The sequence below is a fragment of the Embiotoca jacksoni genome, unplaced genomic scaffold (genome assembly GCF_022577435.1).
Source record: "Embiotoca jacksoni isolate LCO1_2020_lvr unplaced genomic scaffold, fEmbJac1.0.p SCAF_34, whole genome shotgun sequence".
Classification (NCBI taxonomy): domain Eukaryota; kingdom Metazoa; phylum Chordata; class Actinopteri; family Embiotocidae; genus Embiotoca; species Embiotoca jacksoni.
Window position 1 is genome coordinate 2,899,390 of NW_027185386.1, and position 14,277 is coordinate 2,913,666.

Here is a 14,277-nt window from a genome sequence, read left to right on the forward strand (position 1 = left end):
CCTTTTTCTCCTCAACATCAGTGTTTTTTTTTTGTTTTTTTTTTATAGTGATTTCAGTTTATTATGATGGTTTGCGGGGCCTCCCCTTTATGAGCAGTAAAATACCTCTATTGTACAAGTGAGCAAAGGTACTTCCGATTTTTTTATTTCAAAATAAAAGCCTTAAACTAGAGACTATTTTTTTCCCCTCTGATTCAATATAAAAAACACGTTAACAGCTCCTTTTAGTTGTACTTTTATGAAATGCTTTTATTTTGGATATATATATGCTGCACTTCCGTTTTAACTTGACGTGCTTCCGTTTGACGTATGAACCATCCTGTTCCAAGATGGCGATGCACCTGTTCCTCCGGCCGTGATTCTTGTTTGTTATCTGCGCAACAGACGAGAACAAAACCGTCTGGAAGACTTTTTGTTTATTTAACAAACTGGCGACGGTTAACGAACAGCTGGAGTGAACTGGAGTGAAAAAAAAAAAAAAAAAAATGTCCACGGAGGAGCTGTCAGCCTCGGACAGCGAGGCTGCGTTCGCCGGCGCCGGGGAGCGGTGGGCGCCGGTGGGCGCCGTGGCCAGCCCCGAGGAGGAGAGCGGCGGCGGCGGCGGCGGCGGCGGTCAGCCGAGGCGGAGGGTCTCGTCGTCGGCCTCCGATGAGGAGATGGCCGGCCGGCTGAGGAAGCTCGAGGAGGAGCAGGACCTGCTGAACTCCTCCCTCCTCGCGCTCACCTCTCACTTCGCGCAGGTCCAGTTCCGTCTGAAGCAGATCGTCCACGCGCAGACCGACGAGAAGGAGCGCATGCTGGCCGAGCTGGAGGAGTTCGCCTTCCGCGGCTGCCCGCACGTCGTCGGCTGCAGAGCTCAGGATGCCAAACAGCTGGAGAACTCGGTGAGGATCCACAAGGACAGGAGGTCCAAAAACATTAATTAATTTAAATACAACTCTTTTATTGATCCTCGTCATTATTAACAGCACATTATAAGTGTTATGAGACTTCAGTGTCCTGTTTCCATGCAGCTGGAAAACAGCTGGAATTATTATTTTTATTATTATTAAATGTTTGGATTGTTTTTTTTGAGGCAACGACCTTGTTAATTATAATTATTCTCCACTTTTTGCCTCTTAATCAGGAGGATTTACTGCTTTTTTCTTCTTTTTTTTTTGATGGTTTAAAAAATATTTTGTTCAAGTTCAACCTGTTAGTGATCAATAAATTCTGTGCATTATAGCTAAAGAACTTAAACCACTTGATCAATAACCTCCTTTTTTTGTATTACATTATTTTTGAGGCAATGACTTAACAAAACATGTCAACAATTATAATTATTCTCCACTTCTTCCCTCTTGATTAATGCTTTTTTTAAATATTGTTTTGATGTTTAAAAAAAAAAAAGTTTTTCAAGTTTTAGTCAAGGAATTTACAGATAAATAATTGAGTTTGATTTATTTATTTTTTTTAATTAAATTTAAAATGTCTAGTATGAGAAAAATAAAAGCAGTAGCTTTAAAAAAACAAAAAACATTTACTGTCCAACCTGTTAGTAATCAATAAATTATGTATTAATAATAAAGCTCATGGAGATATTCATACAGATACACACATGCAAGTGAGTGCGTGTGCTGTTTTACTAACAGAAATTATTCAGGTTTGTGATTTAAAGCTGATTTAAAGGGAGTTTATTGAGTCACTCGCTGTTACCGCTGGCGGAAAAACGCTCCTTTCTGTCACTACGTGACGCTCACGGTATGAAAACGCCTCCAGCAGACGGCTGTCTGTTTAATTTAAAGGTTTTCTGTGTACACGTCGCCATGTTGGAGCGTCCGGCCTCGTTCACCTCGCTGCCTCTCGGAGTAACAGCTTCATTACCTGCATGTAATATGACGTTTTTTTTTTTTTTTTTTATTTCTTTCCTGTCACATGCTTTAACATTGCAGGGCGATCTTGTGAGTATGAAACCTGATATTTCTTCAAGAGTTTGGTATGTGTGTGTGTATGTGTGTTTTTGTTTTGTTTTTGTGTCTTATGTTGTGATATTTGTTGTTTAAAGCTGTGTAAAGTGTTTTACCAAACAGCTGAGCCGTCTGGTGTGTGTGTGTGTGTGTGTGTGTGTGTGTGTGTGTGTGTGTGTGTGTGTGTCTCTCTCTCTCTCTCTCTCTCTCTCTCTACCGTCAGACCGAGCGGGAGAAGAGGGAACGTCTGGAGGCTCAGAGGGAGAAACAGAAGGATCTGATTTTCCAGCTGAAGACGCAGCTGGACGATCTGGAGCGCTTCGCCTACCAGGAGGGCAGCTACGACTCGCTGCCGCAGTCCGTCGTCATGGAGAGACAGAAGGTGGGAATACGACAACAACAAACAAACAAACAAACAAACAGACAAACAAAAAAGGTTGTGCAATCAGCCTTTTTATTTATTTATTTTATTCCGAGAGGAAATAAATATTTTACAACCAACTTAAAGCCGCTTCCCAAACTAGCTTTTCTCACACCTGAAGTGTCCTCGGTTTCCCGTCTGTTACGTTGAGCACATGATGGGATGTTTACGTGTTGGTGATCATAATAAGTCAGAATTTGAAGACTTCCTTTTTCCATAAACCAGAATCAAGAATCCGTGAACATCCTTTGTTCTGATTCACTCAGCGTCTCTCCTCCTGAGTCTGTTCTAGTCGGGACCAAATCAAACCAGGGGTGTTGCATGTTTTAAGAAGACTTCACCGCCTTCCAGGTCATCATCGACGAGCTGATCAAAAAACTGGACGTGAACCTGAACGAAGACATCGGGAACTTGTCGCCGGAGGAGCTGAGGCAGCGGGTGGACATCGCCATCGCTCAGATCGTGAACCCGGCCCGGGTCAAGGAGCAGCTGGTGGAGCAGCTCAAGACCCAGATCAGGGACCTGGAGATGTTCATCAACTTCATCCAGGGTACGCAGGGGTGGGAGGTCTGATCTCTAGTTCCTATCGCAGTGCCTGCTTTCATATTTAATGCATAACTTTGCCTTTTTTTTTTTTTTTTTCTTCCTTCAGATGAGGTGGGGAACCCTCTGCTGTCCGACGGCGGACTGAGCCAGCAGCCGCAAGCAGCATGGAGCAACGCCAGAGCTGCAGGAGCGAAGAGGACAGGTCGGTCACTTCGCATAGAACTTTTAATAAATATGCTTTGAAAAAGGTCCTAATAAACAAAACCCCCATTTCCCCTCTGGATCTCCTGCAGTGGACCCGGAGCAGGCCAAGCAGATGCGTGAGACCGGCCTGCAGCTCATCCAGAAGGCCCTGGCCGTGCTGCAGATCTTCGCCGCCAGCCAGTTCGGCTGCTCGGCCGGCCACGTGGTCCCGACCGTGTGGCCCCAGGACCCGGCCGGGCAGGACTACGGGCCCCTGCTGCAGGGCCTGGAGGCCGCCGTGGAGAAGGTGCGGGTGCTGGGCTCGCGCAGACACCCCTCCGTCGAGCACGTGGTCAGCTACACCAGCGGTTCGGCGCCGGGCGCCCGAGACGAGCTCACCGCGTCCGTGAGGAAGGAGCTGGCGGTCGCTCTGAAGGACCTGCTGGCCCACGGCCTCTTCTCGCCCTCCCAGACCATGAGCCTGGTGCTGGCGCCCATCTCCTGCCTGCTGCCTTACCGCCCCGGCCCGCAGACCGTGCACCCGTGGGAGCTCTTCGTCAAGTACTACCAATCCAAAAACGGGAAGGCCTTCGTGGAGTCGCCGGCCCGCCAGCTGTCGCAGTCCTTCAGCCTGCCCGTAGGGGGCGGCCCCGTGACCGTCACCCCGAAGCAGTCGCTGCTGTGGGCCATCCACACGGTGCTGAAGGAGCACGGACGCTACAAGCGCGGCCCGGACACCGAGTTCAAAGCGCTGGTGTGCATGGCGCTGAACGAGCAGCGGCTGGTGTCGTGGCTCAACCTGCTCTGTAAGTCGGGGACTCTGATCCACCCGCACTACCAGGCCTGGAGCTACATGGCCCAGACGGGCTTCGAGGGAGCCCTGCGCATCCTGGGGCGCCTAAGCCACCTGCGCTTTAACCTCCCGGTGGACCTGGCTGTTCGGCAGCTCAAGAACATCAAGGACGCCTTCTGAGGAGGTGAAAGCAGTTTTGTTTTTGTTTTTATCAGCTAAACTCCACCAAAACCATTCAGGACCAAAAAAGCATGACTCGGTGCTTTGAGCGTGTGTAAACCTTTTTTTTTAAAGGTTATCTACCCGTCTAAAATTGAAGTGCAACGTACGTGGTGTCCGTGGTGTCATGCATGAATGTGTTCATCTGCATACGTTCAAAGATGCCAAAAGCGCTACTTGTACTGCAAAACATGCCTTAGAGTGGAGATTACCTCATCTGCAGTGAAAGCCTTCCTGACCTTCCTGACCTGTCGTCCCGAGACTTTTTTTCCTGCTACCGTGGTTTCTGACACGGTAAACGGAGAGTTTCGCGACTGGTGCTGGTTTCGGAGCGAAAAGTCTGTTTTACAGAGTGAATTATTCTGCTGGTAAAAAAATCACATGTAGCAAATTCAGCTCCGAAGTCTCTCGCCGGGTCGAAGCGTGGCCGACCAATATGGAGCGATCAGCTGAAAGGCTCCTGTCGTTTTATTTTGTGTTTCCGGCGTCGACTCCGTCTGAACTGCCGTTTTTTTTTTCTCCTCCTCTTCCAGTTGTACTTCAGTCCTTACGATTGAGAATAAATCTCCCGTTTAAACATGATTTTAGTTTTATTTCAGATCCTTTTTTTTTTTTTTTTTAATCTTCCAGAGACAGCCGAGTCGCACGAATCACATCCTTAATAAAGTGAATGTAACAAACCATAGATGCTATTAAACTGAGGTTAGTTTATATCTGCTGTTGTTTTGTTTTTTTAAACTTCAGCGGTTCCTGTGACCACACGTATGTGCCGAAAACCTCAGAGTAGGTGTGCTGGTTTAAAGATAAAAAACCTCATTCCATATTTTATGTTAAAGGCAAATCTGTGTTCTGTTTGGGCCACATTTAGTACATCCAACGCTTTATTTTAAGTCCTCTTTTCCCATTTTTTTGTTGTTGTTCTGTTCAGCCGTTGTGTTGTGATTTATGTAAAGAGATGTTTATTTATTTATTATGATGACGTAGGTGAAACTCTTCCTGTAACTGTTCAGTCTGGGAACAATAGACACAGCGGATCATTGAAATTGTGCTATTTATGTTTGTTTTATTTTAATCAACTTCAATCACAGATGATATATTTGGGGACACGAGTTGTTTTTGGTTTTTATCATATTTAATGCATACCTGCTATCTGTAAACAAATTAAATGTGATAAAAGAACCGCTAACCTGTCGATGACTCTTTTTATTTTTTTATTTTTACATTTCAGATTTTTGACCAATATGATTAGAAATACAGTTTTATGTGGTGACTCATAATGAAGACTTTTACTTTCTTTTTCTTTAGCTTTATTGCAAGAAAATGTAAAAGAACAAGGTCAACAGACCATCCTGAATCAGACATGTAATACGTTGCTATAAAAATAGACACGTGACACAATATTTGTTATTCAACAAAATAACATTTTAAAATGTTAAATCATCTCACTGCGACCAATTTAAATAGTTCCAAAGCCAAAATAATTAAATGCTTCTTATTGTAAAAAAAAAAAAAAAAAAAAAAAAAATCTGCTTTCTTTATACTACAATGCATCTATATTAAATAGCCCAGTCAGCATATTATACACTAACAGGGTCAAATTTTTTGGTATATTCTGCTGCTTATGTAGTTTTACTTAAAATGTTCAATTCTCCTATTTTTTCAAGCAAAAGATCTGATTCTTCCTCCAGAAAATTCATACCTGAAGCCCTAAACAAATTCAACACAATGTGAACAAATTTAATAAATAATTGCAGATTTCTGTGAATTTGTTTTTTTTTGTAAATTCACATTTTGAAAAAAAAAAATAAAAAACTAAAAGAATATTTTGCAGAGAATTACTTGTGCCGTATTTTTCTATTTAAAATGTTGTTTTTTAATCTAAGTTTTATTTTATTTTTTTCAAGAATAAGAACTTTATTGAACAAGATTTACAAACACACAACATTTACAAACAGTGCAGAAAAATACTTATTATTTCGTACAGAAAAGGTAGCAGTGTGGGAATAATAGGACAATAGAATAACAAATAACAAAAGTAAATAAATAAACAAAATAATAAATAAATAATACAGATGGATTTAAATACATAAATTCTCGATATAAAAATATCATATGAGAAAAAAATATATACATAAAAATGGCATATTATTCCTCTTTGAAAATTTCTTCATACAGTTGGACAGTTTTGTTACTTTTCTCAGTATTAAATCCGTTTGAGAGTCTTTAGTAATCTTTATATTCTCCCAAAACATCCGGTAAAGTCGGGGGAGATTTTTTTACATTCTACATTTTGTGGGTGAAAAAAATTTGCCATAGAGAATTATTAAATTCATAATAAACTCAAAATTACGATTTTCATGTTTAAAAAAAATAAATAATAATAATCGGCGTTTTATTTACCCCTGAACTCACTTCCGGATGTGACGTACCCACACCACTGGGTCAAAGTTCGCCCAAAACCTTCTCGACTTCCTTTTCCTGTTAGCAGTGGCCGCAGAGCAGCACCAGTGAGTGAAACTCTCCTCCAAACAATCCTCCTCCATCGCTCTAAATCCGCCCTATTTTATAGTTTTCATCACAACACACCGACGACGAACATCCATCTATCGAAGATGTGTCCGTTATTTCGAGGATTGTTTTTATTTAACAAGCTGAAAACGATCACTTATTGCTGCGCTTCGTTTCCCGGAGCGTCCCGTGTCAACATGGCTGCTTCTCCTCGACGCTAAACGTCTGTAAAAGAGGATTATTACGACACGTTCAGTCTTCCTAACAGGCCGATATGTTTTATAACAACTCAACTATTATTAATTGTGTCCGTTGTGTGTTCAATAACTAAATTAAATAAGTGGTAGAAGCGGGTTTCTCCAGCTGGAGGCTAACCGCTAAACCAGCCGGACACCCAACTTTTTATTTATTTTTTACGACGAGTGTTTTGTTTTTTTCTCTTTCTGGCAGAAATGGGCAAATTCATGAAGCCTGGGAAGGTGGTGATGGTGCTGGCCGGACGCTACGCCGGCCGCAAGGCTGTCATCGTGAAGGTAAAGAGCTGCTCCACGAGCTAACGGTGACAACACGGGACACCTGGAGCGTCACGTGTCCTGAAGGATGTCGTCGGGACTTTCACCTTAAAATGCTATCCTATGGATTTATTTATTTATTTATTTTATACGTCGGATATCTTTGTTAGGACCAGACTGAGCTAGCTGAGCCGTTTCGTGTTTCTGTGAGCTGTGTTTATTCATTTGGGAGACTGGAGATCCTCTCCGTTGCTAAGGGTGGTTGCTAAGGGGTCTGACTACTTCCTGGAGCAGTCGGTTCTCCTTGTGTTGCCACGGAAACGGAGCTCCCTCCACAATATGAACACACAAAGTATATTATGTAATACTGATTAACTCGTAGAGTTAAAGAGGAAGTGACGTTCAGCTACACAGGAAAACATCTCCCCTGAACCCCCCCCCCCACCCCAGTTATTTATTTATTTATAAACTGGTTGTCTCTGATGTCCCCCCCCCCCCCCCCCGTTCGTGTCTCTTTGCAGAACATTGACGACGGCACCACCGACCGTCCCTACAGCCACGCCCTGGTCGCCGGCATCGACCGCTACCCCCCGCAAGGTGACCACCACCATGGGCAAGAAGAAGATCGCCAAGAGGTCCAAGATCAAGGCCTTCGTCAAGGTGTTCAACTACAACCACCTCATGCCCACCAGGTGAGCAGCCGCAGGCAACACCGACTTCCATCGAGGGTTCAGACTCCTTCATTACATTTTTATTTTCTAGAAATGTTTTCACCTCTCCCCCCAAAGTAGATTTTTTTTATATATCTATATATAAATTTGTCTATTAAACACCAAGTAATTCTGCTGAGCTCGTGTCTCCAGATGATTTTAAGTCCACAACCCCAAAATATTCCAAATTGAAGTTGACATTAAGAAAAGCAGCAAACCTTCATTTCTGTGGTTCGAATATTTTCAGCTTTTCACACGAAGAGTGACTGAAATGAGCAGATCATCTCCTGAAATGGTTGCGCAACATTTTTCTGTCAGCCGAACAATGTTTTTGGCTCCATATTTGACGATTGTCCTCTTTTTGAATGAGGCGAATCAGACGGCATCTCCTGATGCAGAAATCGGCCTCATTTTGTCGGTGGTGTCCAAGAGATGTTGAGAGATCGAAACTTCTTCAACACGTCGTCGTCTTTTTAGTAAAAGGCAACTTGCTTGACTTCTTGTGACCTTTAACCTCATCCTGGTTGTGAATTGCTTGTTGTGTCTGAAATCAGCTGTTCAGAAGATGCACAGCAATCCAGCAGCACTTTTCATTTCTCTGTTGATGTGAAATAAGACGTCGATGCGTTTAATGACCCGTTTGTAACGTGGGAGAAACCGTACGTACGACACGTTTAACGCGGCTCCGCCTCCTTCCCGCAGATACTCTGTGGACATTCCTCTGGACAAAACCGTCGTCAACAAGGACGTCTTCAGGGATCCGGCTCTCAAACGCAAAGCTAGGCGGGAGGCCAAGGTCAAGTTTGAGGAGAGGTGAGCGTCCTGGATGTGACATCACAAAGGATTTTAGTGTGTGTGTGTGTGTGAGAGAGAGAGTTTCAGATAAAGTGTGCTGATCTCCTGTTTTTGTTTGTTTTCTTCTTCCAGGTACAAGACGGGAAAGAACAAGTGGTTCTTCCAGAAGCTCCGATTCTAAATTCACCTGCTTTCACAAATAAATGTTTAAAAATGGACTCTTTGACTGTCGACTCCTTTTGATGTTTTTCCTCATTTCAGAAATGTCTCTGCTTCCGCTGCAACAGAAATTGTTTTTACCGGCACATTGAATGCATCACTAATAATAATAAGATTTTTTTTGTGTGTGTGTGTGGTTGTGCTGCTTTTTTATTTTTTTATTTATTTTTATTTTTTTATTCCACCACAGTTTACAGAGCTTGAATACAAGGGGTGGTCAAACAGCGGCCCGCGGGCCAAATCCAGCCCTCTTGACGAGAATATTTGGCCCCAAAACAAAACGATTTTACCATTTTCATCAAAACAATGTCTCCTAAATCTGCTCCTGGTGAGTTTATATAAAGACTGAAGCAAAAATGAGTAAATGTGACTTGGTATAAAAAAGGAAGTGTACATTTGAATAATCAAAATAAAGAAAAATGCAACTCAAAGGGAAGTAGTTGTGTTACAGCAGCAACTTTATTTAAATCATAAATCAGATTAAAATAGACAAGTTAAGGTCAAAGTGTCATGAATAATACAAGAATGAAGAAAAACTTGACAATAATAATATTACTGTCTTATAAGAAGCTGTGCTGTTTCATTAATCATAATCTGACACATTACAGATATAATACACTGAAAAAAAAACCCCTCTAAAAATGATCCCTGAATTCAACAACTTCCGTCTTATTAGTCTGTAAGCACCCTTGTTTCCGACGGCACCTAAACGCAGCACCACGTGTCTCCGTCAGCAGCGCCCTCTGGCGGAGAGGCGGGACGCGTTCAGGGTGACGTCCTGCTGCTGGGAAAAGGAAACCGAAAGAAGAAAAGTCAGAGTTGAGAGACAAGACAGGCGGTGAGTTCACTCCGGCTGACGATTAATAACCGATAAATATCGATCATTTTAGTTTAAATCAACAATATAAATCAGATTTATCGAGTCCGCTTTTATTCGACGTTTGTTTTTAGAGGATTTTTGAAGTAGTTTAAAGAGTTGTTGAGATGTTTGTTAAAACGGGTCTTTCGTAGATTATCGTTTACTTTCATTCCTTTTTTTTTTTTTACGCACAGAGAGAATAAAAACGCTCATGTCCATTTAATCTACTTGTTTTGAGTAATTTATATTTTGTGAATTCTTCCAGGTTACTTTCAAAATGTCGTCAGACGAGGTGAGATGTCATTATCACTTCTTCCTGTCGTTGTTGTTTTACGTAAATAATTAAATCACGTTGCTTTTCGATTTGTGTTTTTATCAAACTTGCACTTTCAAGATTTGAATGTTTCTTAATCATATTGTAATAACTGTGTGGATTTATCTGACAGCCTGTGTGTGTTTACGTTGTTTACGTTGTTTACTGCGTTGAGCTGCTTTTCTATGTTTCAGGATTTCTCTCTGGTGCCGAATCCTGGCAACACTTTGGAGGGAATCAAAGCTCAGATCAACAAGTACAAGGTGAAACTGAAAGTCCTGCTTTATTTAGAGAGAGTCCATTTAATAGACACACACGCTACCTTTATGGAGTTTATATTTTTTTCAGGTGAGTCTCTGAAAATTATGCTGAAAGGACCCACCAAATTATCATTTATTATAATATTATTTATCATCAGTAGATGTTCAGTTTCCGGTGAATTGTAATAAAAAGCACCGGGACATTTTCTTCTTTGAGGTTAAACAATAAAGTCGTTTCAACCCAAATCTAAAATGAAAAATGAAAAAAACAAAGTCTATAAAAGTCCCTTTTATAGTTTTAAAATCCATAAATATAAAGGTTATAATGTTGAAGCTCTTTAATATCATCTCGTTTCTGATTGGATAAAACATCTTCAATCATCGCCCCCCCGGAGGCTGCGATGGACATCCGATAGATGAATTGATGGATCAGTAAAATTAACGCTGGACATGTCTCCTCTCCCGTATCCATAGAAACAGCATGAGCAGTTGCTAGAGGAGCAGCGGGAGCTGACCGACAGCAGGGACAACCGGCGGGAGATAACGGAGCAGTGCAGGCAGCGCCGCGACACAATAGAGCAGAACTTGAAGGCGGACCGGCAGTCCCACCGGGACCAGATCGCTAACGAGAAGGTGCGCTCGCCTCTCGTCGACATACGTCACTCTGATGTCTGAGATCCGGTCTGCAGCTTCAGAAGTTTCTCTGTCGGACATTAAAAGTAAAACAAGTCTGTGGTCGATCTGCTCTGCCACAAAATCAAACTGTCAAGAATGTAAAAAAAACATGTGGTTGAATTAGGATAGAGTGTTCCAGATCAAATTAGATCAATTCTAACTGATAAAAACAGTTCAAACACATATAACAATTTGTGACATCACAAACTGACAGACGTATTACAGTATTTATGTAAGAAATGCCCTGTCGGCCTTTTAATGGGCCATAGAAGATGACAAAGGGGCCTTATCTGGCCCGCAGGCCGCAGGTTGAATATACTTGGCACACTGCTCTCAACAAGCAGGAAGTGGGTTTTATTCAATTTTTGTATTATTATTATTACACACAATATATTCATACATTCGATTATTAAAGTGTGGTGTGGTTTGATTTTGACTTTTTGTGGATTTGCTCCGTCGCTGTCTGAATTTCTGTCTTCCAGCTGAATGTGGACGTCCTGAAGCAGGATGAGCGCGACCTGATGAAGGAGGTCCAAAAAACCCAGGCGGCTGTGGAGGAGGGAAAGGCCCAGAACCAGGAGCTGACAGGACAGACAGACGTACGTCCATCCGACAAGCCCGAAGCCCCCCGACCTCCATCCCCCCCTCCCCCCCCACGTCTGCTCAACCTGCTCCTGTTGTTTCAGGTGTTCGCCGCCGTGCCCGACAGGAAGCTCGTCTTCACCGGGTTGACGGGAAACACATTTGACCGGCGGACGTTCGACATGAAGCCGCATGTCGTTTACCCGATGGAGGGCGGCACGGCGCTGGTCACCTTCGAGGAGGAACACGGTGAGTCGCCGGCGACGCCGCGTGTTTTTATCTGCGTTTGTTTTAAAATCCAAACCAGAGACAGAAAATACAAAAACATCCCGAGCGCAGGTCAAACACACAAATACAATATCAGGTGTGTGGGTTTTTTTTTTCTTTCTTGTACCTAAACAATTAAAAGCTAATTTTAAAAAAAACTAAAATTTGCATCTTGAACCAGGAGAAAAAAAACAAGAAAAAACACATTGAAAGGAGATTTATTGCAGAATTAGAATCCTAAATTGACTTGAGAATTTTTTTGTGTTTCAAAAAACAAATCATCACACCTTCTTTTTCAAGATTTGAGGAATAAAATAATCAATAATTATCAATAAATGTTGCTGGAAAAAATGACGATTATATTTTACAGCTGAAGTCAAACTGTATTTTTGACTTAATTGCTGAATTTGTTGCTTATACTGAGACCCGTCTACTGGGCCTGCGTGGTGAGACTCAGCCACTAGGGGGCAGCAATGAGCCTCCTTCGATTTCTTCGAAGGCACAAATCTGACTTCAATGTTTGTTTTTTTATATTAAAATGACACACGATGACTGCCTCAATATTTCAATTGTAGTGTATCAAAGATACTTTTGTTCACTTTGAAATCATTTTTACTTTAAAAGTCAGGACTGCGTTTTTTTTAATTTATTGTATTACTGATTTTAGTCTTTCTCATAATTTTCAAACTGAAATAATACAGTGCTAAATGCTCATTTTCAACCGTCAGCCTGTGTGTCATGCACCTTCAGGCCGTCGTTGTTTTAACTGCACCCATACGATGCAGATGCCGGATTTTAATTACCAGTAGTCAAAAGCCGACAAACCAGTTGACACGCTGAAGCTTCGTGGAGCTGCTTTGAACAGAAACTCGGCTCCTCACATTCACGGTGAAACAAGCAAGACGGCAAATTGCGCCGCCGGGTTTCGGATGTGTAAAATCAACAATGGTTTTTTTCTTTTTTCTGTGTCGTCAGTGGCAAAGAACATTCTGTTCCTGAAGAACCACCAGGTGGATCTGGGAGGAGAGTGCAGCATCACTGTGGAGGCCCGGCCGGTTTTTCTGATGCTGCCTCGAGTGGTGGAGGTAAAAAAAAACAACAACACACCAACCAAACCTGATGTTGAAGTGCAGCAATCGGCTTCATTTACGTGACCCGTCCTCTGCCTCTGCAGATCGACACCGAGGTTTGCCCTCAGCGCATTTTAATCTCCAACCTGCCCAAGATGAACACCGTGGCTCTGCAGAACCTGGAGATCCACTTCTCCAAGACAAAGAACGGAGGCGGGGAGGTGGACACCTGCGAGATGCTGTCGGACTCGGGGACTGTGGTGATCACGTTTGTGAAGACGGGCTGTGAGTGTCTGAATATTTTACCCCCCCTGAGATGATGAATGTGATGTCAGGGAACTTAACCCCAGCTGATGAACTCTTCTCTCCTTCAGTTGTCGAAGGTTTGGCTAAAACACAGTTCCACAAAGTGATGCTCTACAAAGCGCCGCACCGAGTGAGAGTGACTCCTTTTCTGAACGGACACATCACCAACTTAAAGGTGAAGCGCATCTTCCAGCAGAGTTTCAAACGATCAGAGACGTTTTTTTATTTAAACTTTTGTACTTTGATATTAACTTTTTTTTTGTAATTTTTTTTTATTATTATTATCCGCGCCGTCTCCCCCGTCAAGGCCCAGATGACGCCGTGTCCTCGGACGGTGCTGCTGACGGGAATACCTGCCATCATGGAGCGGGAAACTCTGCAGGACCATATGGAGATCCACTTCCAGAAAAACGGTAACGGCGGAGGAGAGATCGACGCCATCCTATACAATCCGCTGGGTCAGCACATCTCCGCCATGTTCGGGGGGGCCTCCTCGGAGAACAAAGAGGATTCTGGGTGATGCCATCTGCTTTTCTGCCAGGAAAAATCTCTTTAAGATATATTCTGTTTTCAAACATTTAGAGATGGAAGTCAGTTTACTTCAGCACAAAGTTCAAATTATTTTACTCGTCAATTAAACTGCTGGTAAACAGGTGGATAAAAAGATGAAGGAACTATTTAATCTGGGTGATTTCTATTTAAATACAGTGTAACTACAATGATGATTAATAATTAATTTGTATATTCAACATGTAAAAGCTTAATGAAACTGTTCCTGATGAAACGAGTATAAACGGCTGAAGAAATACAATAAACTGTAAATTAAGAGTTTTTGTTTTCTTGAATTAAGTAGCAAAAATATTTCACACTTAAGATTAGTTTCACGTTTAAAAAAAATGACGGTGTTCATACGATAGTGTGTCGTCCAAAATTTGATAACAAAGTCATACTCTAGCCTTAACTATTTGAGTTTTGGGACGAAAAAAAAGTGATAGTGATGAAGTATGACGTTCTGAACGACATACTATGGTATGTCCTTTTCATATTTTAGACGACATACTGTACTCTAAGTATTTTTAATTTTTTTGGCCGA

The 14,277-nt window shown here is 42.3% G+C and overlaps 3 protein-coding genes across 3 annotated transcripts; all 3 read left to right on the top strand.

The window, feature by feature from the left end:
- The first annotated feature begins 333 nt into the window (after positions 1-333).
- Positions 334-5,274, top strand: rundc1 (RUN domain containing 1). The gene is made up of 5 exons (XM_069165466.1): positions 334-884; positions 2,170-2,328; positions 2,719-2,917; positions 3,020-3,115; positions 3,207-5,274. Exons 1-5 carry the CDS (start codon positions 486-488, stop codon positions 4,067-4,069), a joined length of 1,716 nt encoding a protein of 571 aa, XP_069021567.1. The 5' UTR covers positions 334-485; the 3' UTR covers positions 4,070-5,274.
- Positions 5,275-6,549: 1,275 nt separating this feature from the next.
- rpl27 (ribosomal protein L27) lies at positions 6,550-8,851 on the top strand. The gene is given in 6 exon segments (XM_069165490.1): positions 6,550-6,615; positions 7,067-7,149; positions 7,650-7,715; positions 7,717-7,820; positions 8,541-8,651; positions 8,766-8,851. Coding segments are annotated over 5 exon segments (411 nt in total). The 5' UTR covers positions 6,550-6,615; positions 7,067-7,068; the 3' UTR covers positions 8,815-8,851.
- A 769-nt stretch (positions 8,852-9,620) lies between these two features.
- ifi35 (interferon-induced protein 35) lies at positions 9,621-14,012 on the top strand. The gene is made up of 10 exons (XM_069165508.1): positions 9,621-9,690; positions 9,977-10,003; positions 10,219-10,287; positions 10,759-10,917; positions 11,442-11,558; positions 11,646-11,790; positions 12,784-12,893; positions 12,983-13,163; positions 13,253-13,359; positions 13,492-14,012. Exons 2-10 carry the CDS (start codon positions 9,989-9,991, stop codon positions 13,702-13,704), a joined length of 1,116 nt encoding a protein of 371 aa, XP_069021609.1. The 5' UTR covers positions 9,621-9,690; positions 9,977-9,988; the 3' UTR covers positions 13,705-14,012.
- Positions 14,013-14,277: the final 265 nt, after the last annotated feature.

Excerpts from the sequence above, each read along its gene's own strand:
- ifi35 (XM_069165508.1), top strand. Across the intron at positions 10,288-10,758 it reads CTCAGATCAACAAGTACAAG|AAACAGCATGAGCAGTTGCT; the intron begins GTGAAACTGAAA and ends CCGTATCCATAG. Across the intron at positions 13,164-13,252 it reads CACGTTTGTGAAGACGGGCT|TTGTCGAAGGTTTGGCTAAA; the intron begins GTGAGTGTCTGA and ends TCTCTCCTTCAG.
- rundc1 (XM_069165466.1), top strand. The coding sequence starts at position 486 with ATGTCCACGGAGGAGCTGTCAGCCTCGGACAGCGAGGCTGCGTTCGCC. Across the intron at positions 885-2,169 it reads CCAAACAGCTGGAGAACTCG|ACCGAGCGGGAGAAGAGGGA; the intron begins GTGAGGATCCAC and ends CTCTACCGTCAG. Across the intron at positions 3,116-3,206 it reads TGCAGGAGCGAAGAGGACAG|TGGACCCGGAGCAGGCCAAG; the intron begins GTCGGTCACTTC and ends GATCTCCTGCAG.